Consider the following 25,060-nt stretch of genomic DNA (forward strand, 5'->3'; position numbering starts at 1 on the left):
ATAAGGGTGTATGTGTATGTTTACACCATTGATTTGAAACATGTGAAATACAAACATTGGGTTCCACATGTCATTTTACTAATCCACACCATTAAAAAGTAACCCTTATTTTAGATTTTTATGTGAGAATTCTTATATATATGTGTGTGTTTTAAACACTTGTACCATTCAAGTAAAAATTAACAAATTTAATGTTGTTCAAAACACTTCGTGTTGGAGTAATATTATTGTGACAACGCATTGAATTTTGACAACTTTGTGAGAAATTTTTGAGTGAGCGGAACTGACGATTCGAGTTTACGTTCATATCAAATGGGCAAACTTACAAAATGTCGTTCTCGGTTATCAAAAAATAAAAATGTATAGTTGTTTTTTTAGGATGAAAATAAAGTTGGTTTTTTTTTATAATAAAGGTGGGACCGGATCCTTTATAATTTAATTAATTAGTGCAATTTGAAACTAAAAGAAGACCTACAAAAACTATACACTTATAGTCGAACATATATTTTTAGTGCATATTGAACTCAAAACATCTACCATCTCACTTAGAGTTAAGTAGAAGACATAATAGTAAGGTATGGTTGGAGGGTCACTTGAAATGCAAGTTAGATTAACATTATTATATACATGCTTGATGCTACCCACATGGGAATATTATCATATTTAATTCAGGTAGATATAACATTGTATTCAAACTATACAATTGTGTGGTAATCTAACAACCTAAAGACTTAAATCATCCACGAACCCTAAGTCGCTTAGTTGGCGAGCTGGGTCGTATATAATCTCGAACCCTAAGTTTGAGGCTTCGAGCCTCATTCCCTTCCCTGATAAAAAAAAAAGACTTAAATCATCGTGCTTTTGCAACTAGTATGTGTTACCATGAATTTATCTAGTGCACTCATAAAAATAGTGATTATGGGATTCCATGTATTGAGGTGAAAAAAAATAAGGATTTCATGGCTCAATTGATTAGAGCGTTAGTTTTATAAGTGGGAGGTCACGAGTTCAAAACTTCAAATCTTACCAGAAACATATACTTATCAAAAAACAAAGAAAGAGAGGTGGCCATTCCTAACATATACCATTGAATAGCTTCTAAGGTTCATAAACAAGTTAATGGACTAACCCAGTATATTATAAAATGAACCGGTCATGTCCAATGGATCGGTCGCATTCTCTGGTCCGTCATGATGACGTATTTTTTTGTTAGGTAAACTGGAGGCTCGAACTTAGATACTACCCAATTCGAGTATATCCCTTAACAACCTTGGCTGAGGCGCTGTTGGCTGTTGCCCCCGGCATGATGTACCTCAGCCCTGTGCAGTGAAATTCTTAGAAAAATTGAAAAGAGGCACAAGGAAGATTGCACCAGAAAAATGATCAGGAGGAGGCTTTAGACTTTAGAGGAATTGCCATATAAGTAGGAACCAAAACCCCAGAATGTAAGCATCAAAGACAGGATCTTGAGACCACTCATGGGGTCATGGAGCAACACAACAGCGGCAATGCTTGTAACTGGTACCCTCACTGCATTGAGAATTCCGGCCAGCACAGTAGAAGTCAAGTAGAGCACAGCAGTGCATCCCAATACCCCTAGTTGGAGACTAAGGGCAGCCCAGATCAGTACCAAAACATATGCAGCCTCACCACCTTTAAAACTTTTGGCTTCAGAAGCCACCCATTGAAAATCCTTGCTTATTATGAAACCAATACTGGTAAACACAAAAGCAATAGAAGAAACCATGATATGGTTCTCCAACACAACATGTACAGATCTTCTCCCCAATAGCTTAACAAAAACCAGTTCTGATAGAGCTAAAATCAGCCCATGGAGAGCTGATCCCACAACATCCAATATAAATCCCATGACGTACTGACTCTGAGTCTGAATCACATTGCCATATCTATCAGAATCTGAATCCAATACAATAATAGTCACACCAGCAGTGATTATCACAATCGAATTTATCGTCGCAGCATTCAGTTTGTTCTTTACGATAAGATGTCCAAATAGTGCAGAGAATACCAGTGACGATGTTGCGACAAGCACAGCAGTTGAGGCTGGGAGATAAGCATAGGCATATGCAAACATTAGGCCGTCAGCAGCAGTCAAGAAACCGAGCGCAATGTATGAAAGAGTGAGCTTAGAATTCAGAGGAGTTGGAGTAATTCCCCGAAAGACGTACATAGGAAGTAAGATTAAAGCAGTGAGAGGCCACCCACAAACTGCCACCAATGAAATAACCCACTTGCTTGTGCCTCCATTGGAGTAGTATACTCGAGATAGAAGGCTTGAAGCTGGAAATGCCACAAGTGTAGCTAGAGTGCTCAGGACCAGGAGAATCTGGTGTGATATTGGCATTCTTCTGTATTCTTCAAAAGCCGTAGTACTCTTGAAATGCAGAGTCCTGTACAAGAATGGATCAGAAGGCCTTGGAGATGACATTTCCTCCTCTATTCGCTCCCCTGCAATGGATCAAGGACAAAAAGAAAGAACTATCAAAACAATAATGTAACTCAATTGGTTTTGCTCATGATTGCGTTAAAATTAAAAGAATCCAATGATGCAAAAGTCTTTATCAGGATGTCCCACGAGGGGTCATCTATTAACAAAAGTCTGGTGAAAATGATGCCAATCACATAATGAATTGGATGTGGAACCAGGTGAAGACTTTGTTGCATGCAATTTGATGGAGATCTTCCTTCCACCACACGGCATTTTCTATTGTTTACATGCTTTTGATTTGTTCTGTCAATAGGCTTGTAAACTTAGAGAAAATACCTAGCTGCAAGAGATAGTGGTAGAGAAAAGACAGAGAGTACGAGCTGGATACAACTTATATAAATATAAATATTATTTTATATATATTTATATAAAATAATATATTAAACAAAATAACTATATCAACATATTAGGATGATGTAATATACAAGATTCTTGTGAATATTTATTGTATTATTTTGTCTAAGAAGATTGAGTATTATTATGTATTACTTTTATTGGTCACTATAAAAGCAATAAAAGAGTTTGAGAGGGGGTGATAAGTGATAATGTGTGACTAGTTTATTTTTCGTTGACAAGATGATTTTCACTTATCATTTCTTTAGCGGCTCATATGATTCTCTTAATAGCAAAAGTCAAAAGCCCACGTTCCAACCCAGTTTTGGAATCAGCGATGGCTATTTTGATCATTTGCTTTCATTACCAGCCGTACTCCACCGAATCGGAAAAAAATTGGGTGCGGCAGTGTCGAACCCTATACGAATTTAAGCGCACCCGCACCCCAAACGCACTCAATGCGAGTGCGGGTGCCTTGGAGAGATTGCCGAACTAGTGATTCTTAAGTACCCAGAAGGCCACTCAATCACTTAGCAAGTCAGCATACCATATTCCCAAGGATTCAGGGGGAGTCGGTTCACAATTGAACAGTTAATAACCTGTTCAGTTTGTGAGCCATTGGATCTTCACAGCAAGATCCAACGGTTTCCCCTATATCAACTCTTTGTATTTTCTCCCATCAAAAGTACAACACTCTCTCCCCCCCCATCAAAAATATAACACCGACTCAGCGACTCTTCTATTTCTTTCGAATCTGCCATTAATTTTTTTGAGAGTACAAAGAGTGGATCAATATCATATCCGGTGTGTTTTGCTTTGCATACGAAGAGAGGGGAACATCATCTGTGATAACAAAATCTTAAGTAAATACAAGGTAATCAAAGTTCTGGATTTGTTTAGTAATCTTTTTCAGCTAAAAGGAATTCTCTTAGTCGTCGAAGAAACTGACTTGACCTATGTCTATATCTTTTGGTCTCACCATAAACATGTCATTCTATTATCGAAAATCGATAAGCAAAAACGAATCGTGGCGGAATTGAAGCAAATCGAGGCGGAATAGAGAGAGGAGCCGATTCGGGGCTATGTATAGAGAGGTTTTTGGTAACTGTAGGTTTTAGATCTACAAAGAGGAGCTGGGTATGATGGTAGTAAAGGAGAGAAGGAAGTAGGGGGTGGTGTATATAGAGAGAGGTTTTTGGTAACTGCAAGTTTTAGATCTACAAAGAAGAGTTGGGTATGGTGGTAGTAAAGGATAGAAGGATGTAGGGGGTGGTGGACCGTGGGAGTGGAGGATGGTCCGAAGGAGGAGGGGCACGTGGAGGTGGTTATGGTGGTGTTGAAGGTGCTGGCAGAGGATATGGTGGTGGAGCAAAATTTTTTGGGTATTTTGTTCAACTTTTAAAGCTCCAAAATTTTCAACTAGGGAGACTGTCAGATCTTCAGGACAATATCTGACGGATCACAACTGAATAGGTTATTAACCTGTTCAGTTGTGCACTGGCGGCCCCCGGGATCCCTAAATCTAATGCCCCTTTTGTAATCCGAAACAGCAAAATTGAACCACATCTGATGCAAACTACTGCATTTGTAACCAATATCCAAACCCCATTTGCAAAACCCAAATTGCTAGATGTTGATGAAGGCAGACAGTAAACAAATTCCAGAATTTTTTTTTTGTAAAAGCTGAATTAGTATCGAAGAAGGTAAGACAAAAACCTGGTTCGAGCAGCGGCTCCATTGAAGAGAGACGCAGTTTTCTGAAGCTCCCAAGTGTTGCCCGTTCTAGTCACGCACATCAGCTTGACAGTTTTGAAGGGTTTAGTATTCGTCAGGCACATGAACCGATCGAAAATTGATTAGCCCGAATCTTATGACACGATCTTCAATATATTCCTCGTCATTATCTAATCATGTTATGAAATATGAATGTCTTAAGGAGTACTTACCGACAAATACCAAACCAATTTAATAAGGTGGTCCGAGAAATAGCAGGGAATATATTGAAGAACTAGCCCAACCTGTCAACGACAACAAGAAGTATCAAAAGTTTAATTAATTGTCAGTTTAGGTGCACTAAAGAACATGAATTCTCCATTAAATAAGTCCTTATTGAGGTTTAAAAGTGATGACGTGAAAAATTACACCAACTACTCAACTACTCGGTTCTACAGACGTATAAATTGATCATACTAGGGATCACGTTAGATTTGAGATCCCCAATGTGTACCTCAAAGGACGCTCCGACGCTCAAGTCTGCTCAGTAAATAAGACTATTGAGATTGTTCGATGCTTGGAGTTATATCTCTTTTAACTAGTAGTGATTTACGTGAGTGGAGGTCTCCTTCTGTATGATTTTTGAATCATTGATTGCGGGTGTGATTTTTAGAGGGTGAATGCCCTATAAATCTCATATAGATTTCCTTATACGTTCAGTGATAAGTGCTCCTCAGTACCCCGAGCTGTTCTGGTCTCTTGGATTCCTAGGGTTATGTCTGTTAGCTCAATTTGAGGTGACAACCTAGTTGGACGCGATGTTTCCCAACCATATTTCTTCTTCTTCAATTTGTGTTGTGACACATGTTAGTTTCTCATTGAAGGGATCTTTTTGGTATTGTCAATAGATTTCTCTGGTAAAGACGTCAATATTTAGTGTTTATTCATTTATATATGTACCTCTACTTTTAAGCCTTAGATCTAACTAAATGAATGGGATTAAAGTTGATTTAGGCATTAGGATTTATGGAGTTTATGGTTTAAAATTTAGAATTTAGTGGTTGAGACTAAAGATTTGGCATTTAGGATAGGGAGAAGTTTTCAAATGGCCTCTATACTTTAATAAAAGGATCATTTTGGCCCCTGAACTTCATTTAGGGTCAATTTAGTCTCTCAACTTCCAATAATGTAGTCCGTTAACCCCTGAACTCATTTTTCGTCAATTTTTGCATTGATGTGACAGTTGTTTTCCGTTACTTATATGACACGTGGGTTTCAGACTTGTTGCCACATTAGCTAAATAGACGAAAATTGTAACAGAATACAATTTTGAACGTTCAGGGGCTAAATTGATCTTAAATGAAGTTCAGGGGCTAAATTAATATATTCATGAAAGTTCAAGGGTTGTGTCAATACTTATTTCTTTAGGATATAATGACTTAAAAGTAGAGGTATTTATATAAACTAGGATGAAGACGTCTTTGTTGAAGAAAAGACGTCCTTGCTGAAGAGAAGGACTACACTAAAGAAAGCCCAAAAATCACATCATCTGTTAAGACTGTCTTCTCTTTTCTATGGGCCTGCCTGCGGATAATACTGGGCCTGCATCATATGTTAGTGATCCAATCTGGTCTTTTGATGCAAAACTGTTGGGGACTTTCGTCGAACAATTGGCGTGCTTCACATGCGCAGTCAAATACTGGCGCATTTGCATCGTCTCCCCATGCACGCACAATAAGGTTGCCATTTCAAACAAATTAATTTGCAATGACCATGAATGCGATGATCTTCACTGAATATGGTTGAAAAATTGTTCACTACATTGTTGCACTCCAGGTTGGTACAGCTAAACATGAGCCATCATCATCAATGCAACAGATTAATATTATTTTATTTCATTTCATGCTTGGCTTTTGTAGGGTATGACTTTCTACACTGCAAAAATAGAGTGGACAAATTTTCCACACCTGCTGACCAAGAACATATTTCAAACACCTTTCGCTCCCAACATTTTAAGAAGTCAATAGTGTTACCTTTTTTTTAGTCAATAGCATTACTTTCTTATAAGTTTTGGTTGGGATGATGAAATTAATTGCGGTAATTCCTTACATATACGAGAGATAGGGTCTCAAATTCAACTCACATGTATAACAGTTTGTGGAGTTAACTCGCCTTTTGTGGGTTTCGCCTCATTCTCTCTGCACGGGTTTCGACTCGATCTTACCTGTCATCAACGTGGAGTGGTTGGGTTGGCTTTCCGAGTTTAGAGTTGGCCCACCTGTAGGTGGACATGTTGGTGGGGAATTCTCGTTTACCTCCACACGAGTTTCGATCCAGTTTTACCTGTCATCAACGTGGAGTGACTGGGTTGACATTTCGAGTTTAGCACTGGCCCACTTCTAGGGGGACACGTTGGACTAAGGAATTATCATTTACCCAAAGCAAATGTATCTTTATCATATGAACAAGTGGGAAAAGTTGCTGTTAGACAGTGATGATAAATGCACTTTTGAGTAATACTTTTCCCACACTGAATGATATTATTACTACCACCACATGCTCTTCATGATAGTCATTTAGGGAATGAAGGACCATACATACGCTCATGAATTAGTGGGAACTTGGTATGTAAATAAAGAAAAACCTTGGGTAGACAAAAGTGGTCCAGCAGCAGTCACGGTCTAGAAAAGGATGTTGCAGTCTTGGAACCCAAAGGCTCATGTCACTGCCAACCACCATTAGGTCCACACCACATGAACATACCACCAGCAGCATAATTGTTCCTCACACAACCATACTTGTGCAAAAAGATGGAGCATAACAGAGACCATAAGGTACATAGGAAGAACTGTAAAGAGAACACAATGTGAATCAAACTTCTCGTGCAAATTAACTTCTACTGCCATCAAAGAAGAGGACATAAAACAAACGATGAAGTGCAATGTGTTCCAGAACTACTATACATAATACATCTTCCCGGTACGATACGAAGAACTCATCAAAGAGAGCAAGAAAAAAAAAACATTGATAAAAGGCCTGCAATGTGAGAAGGTTGCAAAGAAACCAACTAATTTGAAATCTATTTAATACTTCATTTTGATTTCTTCATTGATGAGATGTCGGTTCGATATCCTTGAGAAGTCCAACTATCTGCTGCATGCTTGGTCGCTTTGATGGAAGGTCAGCTGTACACAGATATCCGATTTTGAGTGCCTCCTCCATTTGCTCGTTTGGATCAGTGTCGCGTATTTTTGGATCAATAGCTCTTGATCCATGGCTATTCTTTACCAATCCTCTAACCCAACTCACCAAGGTTTCTTCTTTCTCTCCTGAATAGTCATCCCCAATTGGTTTCTTGCCGGTGATCAGCTCAAACAAAACAATACCAAAGCAGTAAACATCAGACTTCGGTGTGGGGCAGTCATTTTCCGGCTGAGAAAATTCTGGTGGCACGTATCCAGGAGATCCACGAGCCATCTCATCTAAACCGTTGCCAAAAACCTTAGCCAATCCGAAATCAGATAATCTTGGCTCCAAGTAGTAGTCCAGATAAATACTACTGGCTTTGATGTCTCTATGAATAATTGGAGGTGAGCAGCCATGGTGAAGAAATGCCAGCGCTCGTGCAGCACCAAGTGCTATTTTGTGTCGGAATCTCCAGGTTGTTAGCAACCCTTCAGAACCAACATTTTGAATCCCATTATTATCATCTTCTTCCCACGTATCCATGCTCCAATCCTCTGTCCTGGGAACCCCAAGCGGCAAGTCATAAAGCAAATTCTGCAAGTTTCCGTTCTCCATGTAATCGTAGATTGCAATTCTTTGATCTCCCGCTAAGCAATACCCTGTCAATGGAACGAGATTAGGATGTTTGATTCGGCCAAGATACTCAAGCTCTCTTGCAGCCTCTTGGTCTGTCAATGTAGATCCCTGGACCAAGACTTTTACAGCAACATGAATTCCACCCGGTAGAAATCCCCTGTATACAGGCCCAAATTTCCCTTCAGCCAAAAGAGTACCTCTATCGAAATTTGAAGTTGCAGATAAGAGGTCTGCAAAACTGATGTTTAACAATGGCTTCTCAAAAATCACAACTGGAACTGATGTTGCCTGCTTAACATCGGCTACCCATGTAGTCGAATCAGTCTGGAATGAAAAGGGACCAGAAACATTTGGTTCTTCTTTGAATGAGGTCTGCTTCACTGTCCACAACTCGGATTTTTTTCTGCAGCCAAAGGCTAGAAATAGCAACGCAACAAGCATGCATACGAATGAGAGGCTTAAACCAAGAGCAAGCTTAAGTCCCTTATGTTTAGTAGCTCTTCTTTTCAAGAGGCCAGTGTTTGCAGCAATTGGGCAGGAGCTTGATGATCCAAAGAAAGCTGACCGGAGGGTTTGAGGAGAGAAATCTGAGGCACAGAGGACTAAGTTGTTGTAAGAGAAGTTAAATCTCTCCATCCGTGGAAGTTTCTCCAATAGGGAATTTGGGATTGCTCCAGTCAAATTGTTATGTGAAACATCAAAAACCTGAAGCTTTCTGATACTCAATGGTGGAATAAAGCCAGTAAGATGGTTTGCAGAAAGATCAAGTGCAAGCAAATCACTCAATTGTGAGATTTTACTAGGAATGGAACCAATGAGACTAGCTCTAGATAAATTGAGATACTCTAAACTCGAAAGCATTTCAATATTTGGGAACTTTTGCCTGCTGAATCTATTGTATGCAAGATTAAGGTACTTGATATTTTGGGCTTGACTCAGATTCTGGAAAATCTCTCCACTAAGCTGATTCCCAGACATATCTAGATAAAGCAAATAAGCCCAATTGTAGCTAGAGTTAAATTGTACCTGAGAGATGTGACCTTGAAACTGGTTGTTGCTCAGGTCTATCACCTCCAACATCTCTTGGAACAGACCCGTAACAGAACCCTGAAACAAATTCCCTGAAATGTTGAGGCTAGTGATGGATTTCATTTCTGCAAAATCCGTATCCCGGCCATGAATTTGATTTCCTGCAAGGTTCAATGATTTGAGCTCTGGGAATGCAGCACCAAAACCATGTGGCAGAGACCCATTTAACTGATTCAAGGAGAGATCGATAGAAACCAGTGATTGGCAACTCAGAATTTCTGTTGGAATGCTTCCCTCAAACCTGTTCTCACCCAGTTTAAGGACATGCAGACCAACGAGAGAGCTTATAGTTGGAGGGATTTCCCCATGGAAGTTGTTGTTTGACAGATCAATGGTTTCAAGCAAACCAAAATTGCCAACGTTGTTGGGAAGGTCTCCAGAAATCTTGTTGAAGGAGAGATTAAGATTCTTGAGAGAACCTAAACTCCACAAATCCGAAGGCAGAGAAGTGATTTTATTGTTGCTAAGGTCCACAGATTGCAGCTTGCTTAGCTTGCCAATAGTGGTATCAGGAATAGAACCAGTGAGTCCCAAACCAGAAGCAACCAACTTAAAGACATATTCATTAGTCGAATCACAGAACACTCCTTGCCACGAACAAACAGGAGCAGAAAAGTTGTAAGCTTGAGAAGAGATTAACCCCATTTGCTTGAAGAACTCAGAGAGGAAGAACCCATCAGTGTTGGGTTGCTGAGAAACCAAGGGCTTGAAGAACAGTGTAAGAACCACAATGGAAGCAAACAAACCAAACCCCATTTGAAAACCCACAAACTCTAAAGGACAGAAATTCAGCGAAAGAAAGTACACAGATCTCAAACCCCCAAACACCACAAAACTCTCCCCCAAAAACCCTCAAATCACTATTTCATAACTGCTTCTTGGTCCATACTAGAAAACAATATTCTTCCCTCACTTCTTCAAAGCCATTAAAGCCACCACCTTCACCACCACCAATCCCCGGAATTTCACAGGGTTTCTGGGTTACCCAAGCATTATAAGGCTACAAGTCTCCAAAACAACCAGTTACTGAAGACTTGTTGGGCCTCCCGTATTGCCCAGAAAAAACCAACGGTGACTGTGAAATAATACAGATAACAAATGAGTTTTTGACAACTGAGTGTGAGACTTCTGCGGTCTCAAGCGAGACAGTGAAAGTCAAAACAACAAACAGCCAAAGGAAGAAACAATTTTGTCTGTCATGTGTGTAGAAAATGAGGAACCTCTAATATAGGGGTGTGAATCGGTGGGTTATTTTATATTGGAACACACCGCTCGAAATTTCAATTCTTTTAGATATAAAAAATCGATAACCAATAATCACGTTTATCTTGACATGAAAACTGTCCAAAGGTTTCGATTATTATGATCGATTTTTCGATTTTTTGGTCAAACTTTAGACTTGATACACTAACTTCGTATACTAGATAAATATGTGAAAAATTAAATAGTCATTTGACCCATGCCCATAATACATAAATAGTGCAACCTAATACACATCCAATATCCATAATCCAAAGAAGCAAAGAAAGATTGAAAGACTAAAGTCCAAAACGGATTTAAGGTTAAGGACCACACCTGGGCCATTGATCTAAAATTCGATGGTCCAGATTGTAATTATCATAATAATATATTTAAGTCATTAGTAATAAGAAATTATTAAGAATAAAATATTATAATTTTATAAATAAAGCTGTAAATTTGTAAAACCTAAAACAACAATTTTAACTTACTTAACTATGTTTTATATGTAATATTGTAATATTTATAAATATATAATTTCTGTCGATTCGATCGGTTTGTCTTGATAAATAAAAAGCTGACCAAATTTTTGGTTTTTTTAACTTAGCATAACCAATCGGTTCGATTTTCACTTATATGTATTATATGAACCGTCCAGTCGATCAGTTCGGTCGGACGGTTCAATTTTTTCCGTTAATTTTCACAGCCCTACTCTAATATTATCTAAACAAATAAGCAATGCCAAGGAGGGTTTTAAGAAGGGGCAGAGAGAGATACAGAGAGACAAGCGTTCCCAAATCAGTGGTGTGAACGGAAGTTGGAGATTCATAAATGGACAAAGGAATTACAGGTAGGAATTCAATGATTCTTCATTGAGTGCTGATCTTCCTCTTTTATTTTGCTTTGATTGCTTTCCATTTCCTCCAACAGCAATATTATTATTGAGCTTGCTTTGAATGTCAATTATTTAGTTACTAAATATTTTTTTTATTTACCATTGATAGAGTGTCATATAGTAATTTGTAAGAAAAGGGGGCATCTTTCTTTTATTTTTCTTTTTTCCCTTATTGGGTTTTCCTTCTTTATTAGTGGAAAAAAAGAGATCTAATTTTTTTATTTTTTTTTCATATTTTTATATGGTAAGAGCATTGAGAACCTTCAAAGAGCTTTAAGGCGTTAAAAAAAATTCCACATCAGTTGGGCATGCCCCCTACCGATGAGTTAATAAAAGCCAAAATCCACCTCCTACATATAACAAGACATTTTCCTAACCCAAGTGAGTTAGACTTTTGACTCATGGACTCTGACCTGTAGTAGTTGAGGTAAGGAGGAACAAAGTCGTGCGGACTCAATGTATCCACATGAACCTCATAACCAAAAGCGGATGGGGTTATACCAATATTTTAATTAGAATTGACTATAATTTCTCCCAAATTCAAACTAAATCATGTGTGATTGAGTATTTTGAGTGTTTATAATGTTAAAATATGATAGATTTTGAAGGAAAAAAAAACCCCTAAATCCTAAAATCCACACTTTTTTTGTAAACGAGAACAACACATACATGTTTACCCTTTGAATATCAAATATATGTCTAAATTTGGGTCGTCAGACCCGCAAACAGATGTTTCTCACCTAACGACAATGTAAGTTGAGCCAAAACTCAACGAGTTGTTACAAGGATATCGCTTTTAGTGCCCTAAAATCTAACCCCTGAATTGTAAACCATCAATTATTATTTTTGGGTAAGTACTGTAAATCATGAACTCTTAACCTTGAACACTTAATCATAACTCCTAAATTCTATTATGATATTTTTTAAAAAAAAATAATTTAACATGATTTTGAGAGAGATGGTAGTCAATTCTCTTTTACAAGGGAAAGTGTCACTTGTAAGCAAACTCCAAATCAATTGTGTTTTTTCTTTATGTGATTTTCTTTAATAAAAAATTAAAAACTTTTTTAGAATCTCACTTAAGTGTCCATCATTCATAGATGTAGTGTGTCATAAGTAAAACTATATATAAAGTGAATAAATAAATAAATAAATCTCTTGATAAAGACCAGTCACTTGGTGGTCATGTCCACTAAGAACTTACACCAATAAGTACACATCATAATTTATCTTAAATCTTAATCATGTCAATTTTTTCAAATTAAGTTTGGTACAGTCTGACTTTCCATCATTGATTTAGATTTTGATGATCATATTCATATCATCATATGTGGTGGTAATTATTATGTGTCAACATGGATTAGAACCCACAGTCCCTTACCCTTAATTATAAGATGCACACAATAAATACTCATATAATGTGGGGGATTTTTGGTAGGGTGATAATAGTGTACTGTAGCCGTCAGATATGTTTTTTTTTTTGAATACAAGTACAAATACAATATACGACACACCACCAGATCAAGCTCATGAAAGTACAGGTGTCAACAGGCCCCACGCAGGAGGCACAAATCAAGCCCACGCAGGGGCAAACTATCAAGCCCACGCACGGGCAGACTAAGCCCACACACCTCCTTATAAATATTCGGAGGAGGTGAGATTAGAACCCATGACCTCAGTCAAGGACATGCAAAGTCATTGCCACTCAACCAATGACTCTTTTGCGCCGTCAGATATGTTTTTAAGTGTGGGATTGACATTATTTTTTATTTCAAAAGAAGATATGACAGTCATTTATTCCACTTCCAACTGCAGGCACCCTCATTCGGGTGATAACCCCATCCACCCACACTTAGGGAGCTGGGCCAGGCCCAGCTTTTATTTATCGAGATCTAATCCCGCCTTCGACCAATCTTTGGGCATCAGCTTACTTAAGGTATTGTCTGCTTTGAGCCCCTCACGGATTTCATTTTACAACAAAGCTCCACCTCTATTAGTGTTAGACCCTATGTCCGTTTGGTGAGGGAAAAGTGAGTACCCAACTTATCACTCAGCCTTCCCTAACCAAGAGGTCATGGATTTTAGTAGTGAGGGCGATGTACTTATTTTCTCATCACCAAGAGGTCATGGGTTATACTGGGAGAGACGAAATCATTTTTTGAAATAAAACACATACGGACGCAGCCTCCAAGCGCACAATACCTTAATAGGAGTAGACGAGACCAGACGACCCTCCCACCATTAAAAAATTTCCCGCATATAATATAATAGGGATTAGGGTCACTGCCCTAATGATTAAGCCACTGTTTTATACACTAATCAAAGGTACGTAAAAGGTCGAAAGTACCCTTTTTTCTATACCGTAAAATCACAATAAACTTGTAGTTATATGGTCATTGGACATGGAACATGCAAGCTCCGACCAAAAACCTTAATGATTTGCATTGATTGAGTAAGAAAAAATAATAATAAAGTGACATTATTGATATTTATGATAATCACTCCCAAGAAAAAAAAAACATTAATTTCACTTTCCAGCAAAACAAAACTTATTCTTCACACAAACTTTCTGGACAATATATATTAATAAATACTAGGTTTAAGTAATTATCATAAATAGGTTTAAGTAATTAATAAATACTATCTGTTGATAAATAAATACTAGGTTTAAGTAATTAATAGGTTCACATGTACTGAAATCCAGTTCATTTGTTCAAAAGGGAGAGCTAATTATGGCCCTTAAATTTAATTTAATTTAATTCAGAATTTGTCGTCTCTATCTGTTGCTGCTTCATCATTTTCATAACCCAAGGATTTTGTATTTTTGTTAAATGCTGAAGGAATACTCCATCCGTTCCATTTTATTTGTTCATCTTTTGGAGCGACCGACTTAATCACTTAGATGATAGACTAATTGGTGAGTCTATCTGGAGCTAAACAGTAAGTCCTGAGTTCGAATTCTATTAATAGCAATACCTTTTTGGTCATGCGTTAGGTTTGAGCCCAACGTACCCTGTTGTCAGGTGAAAATTTTTTGTATACGCAGTTAAAAGTTAAATTATTATGGTGTCGTTCTCAGTTAACAAACACAAAAGAGATCGAATTGATTGAAAGCTGAAAATGAATTCTTCTCAACTTAGTTGTAGGTAGGAGGGTTTGTTTGGTATCCAAAAATGGTTCAGCAACAGTTGGACACTGAGACAATGAAGTTGTTGTTGGTTGCTATAATGTCTAATTATTTTGGTTATGGAAGTTGTATTAAATATTTGAGTTTGAAGTTTGGGCAGAAACTAGAATAGAATAGATTCCATAAATATATGTATGTATATTATATAAATGACACCAATGACTAACATACTTTCTGTTATGCAATGCAGACAATTTTATCAGTTCCATTCCATACTACACTATGATTGCTTTTACCCATAATTAAATCAGTGCATCTCTCTGTCTGTGTAGTGTGTATGCATAAACAACAGTTTTTTTTCTTTCTATGATGCTTATTTATCAGGACTGGAAAAGCTTTTACAGAACTGGAAACCATGACCTTTTTTCTTCTGCTGTATATATTCTTGTGTGATATTCATGTGTTTTACCATCCATTTTTATTTAATTGGCACTACTTTATCTTTTTCCTTTTGGGATGTGCACCAGATAAATCCACGAATTCGACGTGTCGGGTCTAGATGGGCTTAATGTATTGTGAACATAAAAAAATAATCATCAAAGCTGAGATTTTATGTAAACTGCAATTTAAGATATAATATTAAGAATCACGAATAACTTAAATAAATGACACTCATGTATATGAGCTCTCATAGAAGTCTCAAGTTCGAACCTGCCTATCCCCTTCCCCTGTATTCAAAAAGATAAAGGCTTAATTTAAAGGGAATCACTAATTTGCCAAGTTAAACCCTATTGGATATGCTACTCCATGACCAAGAATTAAAAAAAAAATCAACATAATGGAGCTGCTTGCAGCTTTTAAACACCACCATACTAATCCAGACTCCAGATTATTATTACATTTCTCAAACAAGAAAGCACTTTTGGCTAAAGTGTTCCAAGGGTTACATAGATATCTGACATTCTTTAACACCAATAAATAGAAAAGAAAAATAAAAGGAGTGCACAAACCATCACCTTATAGAATTTGTAATGCTCCCCAGATTCCACATTAGCTCCAGACAAAGCGATAATCAATCACTCACTACATAATCTATTACAGCATGACAAAATTTTGTGATTTGCTCCAAGGACATGGACTACTGACTTTCTTCATATCCTGAATGGTAGGTTCCCAGAACTAGACTGGTCTATCTTAATTTTCTTCAACTGTGCTTTTCTGTTTGCAATTTCTTGGAAAGGATTCGGCCCACTGAATTCGTGCTTAGCCCCCCTGATCTTCTTTCTCTTACCTCTGTCATATTCTTCATCCCTGTTCAAGTAGAATAATGCACGATCCGTATCAGAAGATATAAGTCGAGTTGAGTACATGAGCAAGCACTTTGAAAGCAAGAAGCCAACTAGTTCAAGCTGTAAACTGACACTAATGAACGCAATACTACCAAAAAACACAAGGTCACGTAAGGATTTCAGAAGTTATTTAGGTATGACGTTGAAAAGTTTGACAAATTTAAGTGGACACATTTAGCCTCTTTATTTTTTCATCATCATCAAATCTCTACTCCAAGCAGTTTGAAGTCAGCAACATGAATCCATAAGAGAAATCAGCTGAACCTACAATCCGGATTCTCTTTTTCTTTTCTTTTTATTTATGATGTAAATTATTCGATACCAATAATGGCCCCAAAAGCAGCTGTCAGGATTAACAATATGCATTATTTTCCTCCAAAATGAAGAACATGAAGACTACAACCAAAGAAGAAAACAGCTAAGAAGTATTCCAACTCACCATTCATCCGGTATGTAGCCAATTCTGAAACTCTCCATATTATGTGATTCCTCGCCCAGAGATGTGGAAAGTTGTATCCCATCCCAACATGCCACTGTGATGACAAATAGAACACGAGGAAGGAACACATTAAATAAGCCAAGCCAATTGAATGCTAAATAAGAACGTACCTAAGCCAACCCCGAGCTTAGTTTTTATCAAAAGAGAAACTATTTTTCATCAAGTACAAGTATATTTAAAGTAATTGATTTTTTTAAATTCAGAAATGTAAATAACACATCACTATATCTTACATCTATTATAAAGGAATATAATCCAAAGATTGAAATTATACAAGCCAGCCTATCCTGACAGGGAAGGGGAACAAGATGGAGAAAAAAATGAAATTGTGGGGGGTTATTCAAAGCTGGAGATCTTATTCAAACTCTTTGGTCCGCTAGAATATATTAGACGTCCTTTTACTTGGAAATCAAAACAATGGAACTATCCAACCTAGGAAGGATATTATACACCTGCATGGAATTCTGATCTCCTACTTGCACCGACTACTGGAAAAGATTAATGAAAGTACCAAGCAGCAACTAGCAAAAATATCTACCCTTGTATGCAGGGAGAGGGAATTTTCTTTCATATACACAAGATGTGAGTTGTAGTTAATGAAGCATTTCACAAGTATTATTAAAATGAACTAGCAATGTCATACTTGCAAAGTTATGATGAAGATACTCACCGACTGTCTCTGCCAGACCTCTAGTAAGCATATTCATCATCCCACTTTGCACAGCCTCCCTTTCGCTATCATTTGAACGATTAAGATCAGTTGAATGCTGCTGGTCTGCTGCTGAGATAGAGCAAGAAATCTTTTGTGACTGCACATCAGTTGCGCGTACAGTACCATTGAAAACATTCTCACAAATTCTATCTTTGAGATCTTTGTCTCTAATATCCATCAAAGAATCACCATGTTGACTCTCTACACCCTTCATGACAATGCCACTCCTTTCTCTTGAACCAAATTTAGCCCCCTTCTTCTGAGCATGACTTGAACGCGACGAAAATTTCCCCGATTTCTCAGAAGTGGATGGCCCCAGATCAGAAGTAAGACACTCATCCAATAAGCATTCTTTATTATGTATGTCCAAACTGCATCCTTTTCTCCTTTTATGCTTCTTCTTCCGGATCCCAAGGGACACGTTGAAAAGTTTTGAACCAAAATGCATCTTTGCAATCCGACACTTCTTAAGTTTTCTGCGAGGTCTTCTATCAGAAGGTTTCTTCTGTATCAATCCATCTGTCAAAACAGACACGGCTGTTGATTCCATCAATTGATCACCAGGAGGATTCGACACAGTTCCCTCACTAGGGATGCCTTTATTCTGGAAAGAAAAGACGGAAAAGTTAAAATTTCGGACCAACAGTGATTCTAAAGTTCAGCTTGATTTATTGGATAATCTTACAGATTCGATTTTCTCCAACATTTGCTTATCAGAAAACCCAGATGGACTTGAAATGCCATCCAAGGTTTTATCACCAGATTGCACAGAGGGGCCCATGATTGATACAGCACTCTCGGAAACAGAAATCTGGATGGATAAAAGGATTAGACATTAGAATGAAAATGAGAGTACCATAAGCAAAGGAAGGCCGTCACAGAAGATGGAAAGGAACATGCAGTTACCTTCTGCAAGGAATCAACTTTCGCAAGCTTCTCAGTTGCAGAGTTTGAGGGATCAATGCAATTGTCTGAGGTTGTCGCAGAGACACTCAAATCTTCATTGGATCTTGTATTCTCATCCTGTTCATTAGTAATTGCACCGACTTTGGGGATGGCAATATCAACCTTGGGGGTGTTACCATTGCTTTCCACAGAAAACATCAGAGGGGGCATGTCTTTTCCTACATCAGGCTTTGAAACTTCTGATGGCTTTGTAGGTGATGGTGCAGTAGAAGATGGGTTTCTTATTGGGCCCTTCTTCAGCTCTAGGCATTTTGTCTTTACCTGGTCATAGTTATGCAGGAAGGGTTCTTTCTTTGGAATGGTCTTTTCCGATGAACTCTGAATTACAGCATCCTTTTTAGATTCAGCAACACAAGATGCACCACATAATCCATTCTCAGCAGAACCATTTTGTGCACTATCCTTGGATGGTTGGTTCAAAGATGAACATGACTGATTCACATTAAGATTTGGTTTCGAGATCTCTTTTTGAATAATATCAACAGGTTTCCTAGGAACAATATCTCTTCTATCGCGAACATAGAACAACATGTAAGCCTTCTGTTCTAAAACAGTCCTCTCACTCACTTGGCAGACCTATTCAGTCAAAGAACAGAAAAATCATTGGGAAGTTCATGCAAAAAATCAATAGATGAAAAAACACAGTTACTATTGGCTGTTATTATGAACTAAAATCCTAATCTAGACGATATGGCATTTGAAATAAAAGCCAGAAAGGTAGTCACCAAATTTTTTAGTATTCATTAGCAGAAAAATGGATTTACTCACTCACAAACAATAGATAACCAATTAGTATGAAATTTTAACTCGATCACTCCTCACAGATTTGCAAAGTAATTGTAACTCCGTTTCCAACATAGGAACCCAGACAGCTTGCAACCATGTTGTACCCCTCGTGATTTCTGGATCAAATAAACACATACACATTCTGTATATTCTCACAATCTTCAAGACTAAAAGACTGATAGACGGCATTATGGCAATCATGGTAGTTAAAATGTCTCTCTGTTGCACCTTGAATCATACCAGCAAAGAAACAACTTAATCTAATGTAAGAAAGGAGGGGAGAAAGAATATAAAATAAGGGCAGAAAGAAAAAGTTGTGTCCTCACCCGGTTGTCATCAAGTGAGTACCACATGCCACTGGATGTGCGAACAAAGCAAGAATAATGACCAGAGCGGGTGCTCCAACCATAATGAACTAGAACACCATAGAGAGTGTACTTTAAATCTCCTTGCTGCTAAGTACAAGGCATAAAAAAGTCAAACAACAAAATCCAGCATAAAACCAAAAATACAAAGTTAAAAATTCCTAACCAACAGTGTCAACAAACCAGAAACCAGATGATGCATCAGAAATAATATTTTAAATTTGGAACTCCATGAAACATATCACAGTTTGTTGGGCATGCACCTCTACAAGTATGGAAGACGCTTACGAATTTCAGGACCAAAGCTTGGATTCATGTTCTTCAAATGGCAGGAAGGATCAATCTAAACCACAGTCCAATTTTTTTAGGGTATTTTGGAGAGGAAAAAAAGAACTTCTGAGAAAAAGCAGACGATGTGTTTATTGAAGTATGAAAGATTATATACATTATGTAACTGGCTGAACCAAATCAACCACTTTCCAAATGTTAATTAAAATAGAAAATAGATTTGGTCCATTTTGATGACCTTTTTGTCTTATCAGTTCTATTAAAACAGAGTTATGAGTTATGACAAAATTTACTCACATAGGATCCGCTGACAAAAGGTTTCATGTCTAATGTAGGTCCAAAGAAAACCTTCTTGTCGATTTTTTGTCCAGGATCATGTGAACGGAACCGTTTTAAATGAACAGTAAGTACAAAAGGAGCATTGTGAACTGTAAGCTGCTTGAGAGCCCTAACTTTCTGCTTGCATCGCTGGCACTGATATTGCCTCTCTCCTCCATCTAACAGCTCAGCAGCAGTGAAGTTTGAAAGGGCTTTAATCAATGAATCCGCCTTGATTATTTCAAGGCTTAAATCTAAAAATGGATCATACTTGTTGGAGCTGTACGAACATTGCACGCATTTCACCTGAAAAATTAAAGTAAACCAGTTGAAGAATATTTTAATATATAGTAGTAATAATTTTGCTAAGCATGCACACACACAGTCATCACTGAAAACCATAAAAGAGGTTAAGCTACTTTTCTTCGAAAGAAATAAACAGTAGAACCAACAAGGCCCATGCCTGACTATATAAATTCATTACCAGAAACAGACTACTCCTATATGAGACTTTTTTTTTTTTCTGTCTCTGGTCAAATCTTCTCAATACAAAATCACAAAGATATCACTCATGAGGTTATAACTTTACCAAATAGTGACAACCCACATAACAAATATGCAAACAATTTCAACAGGAGGCAAGAAAATTTACCTGACTACGGAGGCGACCACCAAAGATTTTATGTACCAAACTCTTCTCATAAGCACTAGGAGATTCACTAGGCACTCCTGATGGTAAGCAGCATTTATGCATAGATTCGAGCAAGTTCACCATGTATTCATGTGCATCCTCCTGTCTAGCATTTCGAAAGTTCCGAGATATGCCTAAATATGCAGTTAAGGATTACATACACTGAGACCAGCAAACTTTAAAAATGTTTCGATTCAGAAAGAGCCAAAAGTCTAATTAGTTACCAACTATAGTACATGCAGGATTGATATATACACTGAAACAGCCTGATAAATGATATTATAGTGATCAAAATCCCTTCCATAAGCTCAGCCCCACAAAAGATAATACAAGTAACTTGCATAAGGACATTTTAAACATCAGAAGCCAGAAAACTTGATGCAATCCCAACAAGAAAATCCAGCAAAACAGAGTATGGTAGAAAGACAAAGAAAATAAGATTGCAATAGAAACGATAAACTCAGCCTAGGGCTACAAAGAGTTCAAAAATCAATGTATGGAACAAGAAAAATGAACTATTAACCAAACAAATGTTTACTTCTTATGCCACCAGGAAAAATGAAGAGAGACATAGAGAGAGAGACAGAGAGATCAAAAGGATACATCGCAAGTTCGAGACAAGATCCTTAGGCGCTAATGATCTCCCCGTTGCTTCAAGAGCACGGCTAACATGCTTCTGGATGGCGCATAAGGCACAAAATCCAGCAATGCGGCCTTCATAAAATCAATTCAAAATAGAACTTAGTTAAGACAAAAAATAACAACACATGTACGAGGAATACCAGAAGGTGATGAAAACAGGCCATAGAAACATCGAATATGAAAAGGAAAAAGGAAAAAGAATATTTAATGCATGGCAACTGAAGCAGATGCACATGACTATTCACATATGATTCATTTCATTCAGCACAAAATTAATAACTTTCCAAATAAATGAAGGATTAAAAAAATACACGACAAAAGGAGCACTTAATTGGCCCTCAGGAACAAAATGCTAATATTCTTTTCCCTGTGTGATTGAAGAGTGAATCAGTGGAGAGCAAAGGGCATTCTAACAAGAAAAACTTCACAGTTGAAGGTATAATCGTATAAGCAAGATAAATAACTAGCATTTTAATATGGGTCGTGGATTGTTTCTGACATGCCAAACATGTTAAGACATTTCAAAAGGCAAAAACAAACCTGCTAAAATATCATTATCAGACAACATGCAGGGAATATACAGACAAAATAGTTCATACTATTGACTCCTAACATTATATGCAGCCAAATGATCCATGTGTGGTTAGGTATCGAATACCTAGAGGACCAAAGTGCAAGAAGCTCACTCTTATCACCATTGTAAATAGTCAAAGTAAAGCCGTCAACCCAACAGCAAATACATGCTCCTTTAAAGCAGGGAGCTCAACTATAAGCCAGGGAGGTGAGAAAATAATGCCAAGGGTGTCTGATGTCGAACACAGGTATTTTCCAATCATATTGAGTTCCTCCTCCATAACCAGGTAGGAAAGAGAATGGTTCTATTCATGTCAAAAATAAACATATATTGGTGCATACTGAAAAGGACATTACCAATCAGATGATGACAACTGATGCAATCTGTTCCTAAAGAAAGTTTATGTTGGCAGCTTTCTTTAAGAATGTTATGATAAACCAGGTGAATAAAATAGTACACCATGATAGAGCTTCGAAACATGAGGAAGAGAGATATAACTAGCGCCCTACAAGGCTACAACAACAGGAGAACATGTGGCCGTGGTAGAGTTACAATGGTGCAATCTAAAGGTTATAGGTTCAATTTATATGGGGAAATTTCTGGTTAAATTTCTGACTAAAGGTTAGAGGTTATAGGATTGGCTGAGTAAATTTCTGGTTAGTGTTTAGAGGTTAAGAAAAAGAAGAACGGGGCGCACTCACAAGAATTTTGATGCTTGCCACTTTGCAAGTACGCTGCTAAAGGCTCTGTGTATGTCAAGCACTGCAACACTGAGTTGAGGAAACAAGTGTTTCCAAGGTTTTCCAAACCAGCACCCTGTAAATGATTCATGCCATCCTGATAGTTAATAAGAGAAGGAAACAAAATCTCAAAGCAAGAGAATATCACCAAGTAAAATAAAAACGCATCCGAATCTGAAACATTTGATCCTAACATACCATAACGAATGTTACTAAAGTCGAGTAAACAACCAAATCCTACTCAGTCAAAGTGTAAATAAACTCAGAGCAATCTTAGAATAAATTTGAAATAAACTACTATTAATATAAACGAAGGGGAAGAAAATAGATAAACAAAAACACAATAGAGGACGAGGAAAATGACCTTATTTAACAATAAGGATGGCATGATCCCAATAACATAAAACATCCACCAACCACCAAGAGAAAACACCTATTGTAAGTTTTAATTTTTTCCTTACATATATTTTGGTTCGGCGCCAATTGTAAGTTGAAATAGAACAATCTGGCTCAATTATATCATAACAGAAAGAAGTAAAAGGTAACGAATCAAATTAAGTTAAATAAAACCTCAATAAAATGTTGCCCAAGCTGAAAATTTTAAGAGCACCCATTACATAAAAACGAATGCTTTTGAAGAACTTTAAACAACAAACTAAATTAAGAACACCCAGAAACAATATTGAATCAGGATAAAGGTCTAAAAAGTTCTTGGAAGGCAAGGCAAGGCAGCAAAGACACAGAGAGGGACGACCCAGACCCTGCTCTACTTAATCAAAATACTCTATCGAAATAGAAGAATCCAAAAGAGAAATTCCGTAAAACTAATTTAATTTCCAGCTCATCAAAACAGAATAAGAACTCACAATTCTACGAGAGGTGATCCTTAAACTAATAAGCTCTGGATCCAGTCCGTTCTCCAAGGATTCCAAACCGTCCATTTTCTTTCCCTTTGGAGTCGACTGACCCGAACTAGACCCTGTCTTCTGAGGATCCGAGCTGGAGGGGTTCAAAATTTCAATCTGGAAATCCACACCGCCATTGCTGAACCCATTGAAAGGCTTTCGAGCCGGGTGAAACTCGATCTTCCTGTTGAAAAGGGAATGCCCTTCCGATTCGGCTTTTGCTTCCACTGATTCCATCAACTCAGTCATTGTGACCGATAACAAAACAAACACAGTTATTTTATATCTTCTGTTCCGCTCTACAGAGAAGGGTTTCGGTGTTGCGGTGGTCTTGTGAAGCAGAGAGCTTGTTTTCGGCTCCTGCGAAAAAGAGTGATGTTAGGGCGAGAGGCACTCTATTAAACCCTACCAAGAACCACTCCCAACTTTTGGCTCTTTGTGCAGGGTTATGTTCCGGTGCGGTAAGACGTAGCTGACTATATTATTCTAATAATTAATTAACAACACTGTTTATGGGGAGACAAAATTTCATCCGATCCAAATCACTCAATTTGTCCTATGCATATTAAATCAAGTTTAAACATGAGTTATGTATCCAAAATATGAGTTCAAACACAAAATTTTTGTCTGATTTAAAATTGGGTAAGGGTACATAAATCTTGTCTCGTTTATTTGTCCAAATTCTAACCCAGCTTAGTTGATTGTCCGATTATCAATCTATTCGAGTTTGATGAATTAAGTACGTTCAAAATGCAATTCTATTTAAGGTACAATTAGAGACCGAATTTTTGTCATCCCTAACCCTAATTGGCTGTCAGGCTGTCTCCACAATGTAGGACGATGACGAATAAAAAGATGCCACGTCTTGTCTTATGTATGGGTTTTTTCAGAATGGGATTGGCAGCATCTTAATCAAGTTGCTGAGTGACAGCTATAAAACATGCTTTTCATACCACGTTGAATTGTCAACATTGGCACTACTAAGACCAGGTCAGACCACACGCGGCACTGACGGTCAGATGGGAATGAAAAAATATGTAGAGTGGGTCCCGGTTCAGGAATTGACGGGTAGAGATTGAAGAACACTGAACTATTTTAGGCCGCAGGATATGCACACTGCCGTTTCTATGCAATCAAATGATCGAACACTGGTCCAGGCTCCGAACTAAAAATACGAGCGGCTAATGTTATGGGCTGGGCTCGATGATTCCAGTCCAGCTGTTTTACCGAAGCCTGATCTATGCATGATTATTTTGAAAACAACTGGGCTGGATTAAATTTAGGGATCAAATCACTGCGGGATAGGGTTTTTTTGTCAAAAACTGTAAAAGAAACTCTAAATTTGCAGTAGAATGCCACTTTGCAGTCACTACTGTGAATGCTGTGATTGGACTTTCAAATTAGAATTTCCACTAAAAAGCAGGGGAATGGTTAAGATTATAAGAAAACGGAATTTTGTGAGGGTTTGGATTGGGTTTTTAGTTTCCAATGTAAAAAT

At 37.6% G+C, this 25,060-nt stretch overlaps 3 protein-coding genes across 4 annotated transcripts; all 3 read right to left on the minus strand.

The window, feature by feature from the left end:
- Positions 1-910: 910 nt before the first annotated feature.
- On the minus strand, positions 911-4,792 carry LOC119996271 (probable purine permease 5). The gene is made up of 2 exons (XM_038842848.1): positions 4,559-4,792; positions 911-2,469 (listed from the first exon to the last, which is right to left on the minus strand). The coding sequence occupies exons 1-2, from the start codon at positions 4,578-4,580 to the stop codon at positions 1,397-1,399; spliced, it is 1,095 nt and encodes a 364-aa protein (XP_038698776.1). The 5' UTR covers positions 4,581-4,792; the 3' UTR covers positions 911-1,396.
- Positions 4,793-7,422: 2,630 nt separating this feature from the next.
- Positions 7,423-10,645, minus strand: LOC119997423 (probable LRR receptor-like serine/threonine-protein kinase At2g24230). The gene has a single exon (XM_038844439.1). It carries the CDS (start codon positions 10,220-10,222, stop codon positions 7,661-7,663), a length of 2,562 nt encoding a protein of 853 aa, XP_038700367.1. The 5' UTR covers positions 10,223-10,645; the 3' UTR covers positions 7,423-7,660.
- A 4,952-nt stretch (positions 10,646-15,597) lies between these two features.
- Positions 15,598-23,946, minus strand: LOC119995796 (ubiquitin carboxyl-terminal hydrolase 23). 2 transcript variants are annotated; one of them, XM_038842235.1, is made up of 11 exons: positions 23,524-23,946; positions 22,619-22,733; positions 21,305-21,415; positions 20,663-20,835; positions 19,990-20,316; positions 19,366-19,494; positions 18,194-18,829; positions 17,973-18,098; positions 17,246-17,891; positions 16,516-16,609; positions 15,598-16,038 (listed from the first exon to the last, which is right to left on the minus strand). In XM_038842235.1, exons 1-11 carry the CDS (start codon positions 23,809-23,811, stop codon positions 15,879-15,881), a joined length of 2,805 nt encoding a protein of 934 aa, XP_038698163.1. In that variant the 5' UTR covers positions 23,812-23,946; the 3' UTR covers positions 15,598-15,878. The 2 variants fall into 2 exon arrangements, with proteins under 2 accessions (XP_038698163.1, XP_038698164.1); XM_038842236.1 differs by having other exon boundaries at positions 19,366-19,491; positions 23,524-23,945.
- Positions 23,947-25,060: the final 1,114 nt, after the last annotated feature.

Source organism: Tripterygium wilfordii, chromosome 4 (genome assembly GCF_013401445.1).
Source record: "Tripterygium wilfordii isolate XIE 37 chromosome 4, ASM1340144v1, whole genome shotgun sequence".
NCBI lineage: Eukaryota > Viridiplantae > Streptophyta > Magnoliopsida > Celastrales > Celastraceae > Tripterygium > Tripterygium wilfordii.

Coding starts and splice junctions, on each gene's coding strand:
- LOC119995796 (XM_038842235.1), bottom strand. CDS start 23,811: ATGACTGAGTTGATGGAATCAGTGGAAGCAAAAGCCGAATCGGAAGGG. Junction 20,317..20,662: donor GTGGTCGCCTCCGTAGTCAG/GTAAATTTTCTT, acceptor TTAATTTTTCAG/GTGAAATGCGTGCAATGTTC. Junction 16,039..16,515: donor GGCTACATACCGGATGAATG/GTGAGTTGGAAT, acceptor CTACTTGAACAG/GGATGAAGAATATGACAGAG.
- LOC119996271 (XM_038842848.1), bottom strand. CDS start 4,580: ATGGAGCCGCTGCTCGAACCAG. Junction 2,470..4,558: donor GGAGCCGCTGCTCGAACCAG/GTTTTTGTCTTA, acceptor GATCCATTGCAG/GGGAGCGAATAGAGGAGGAA.
- LOC119997423 (XM_038844439.1), bottom strand. CDS start 10,222: ATGGGGTTTGGTTTGTTTGCTTCCATTGTGGTTCTTACACTGTTCTTC.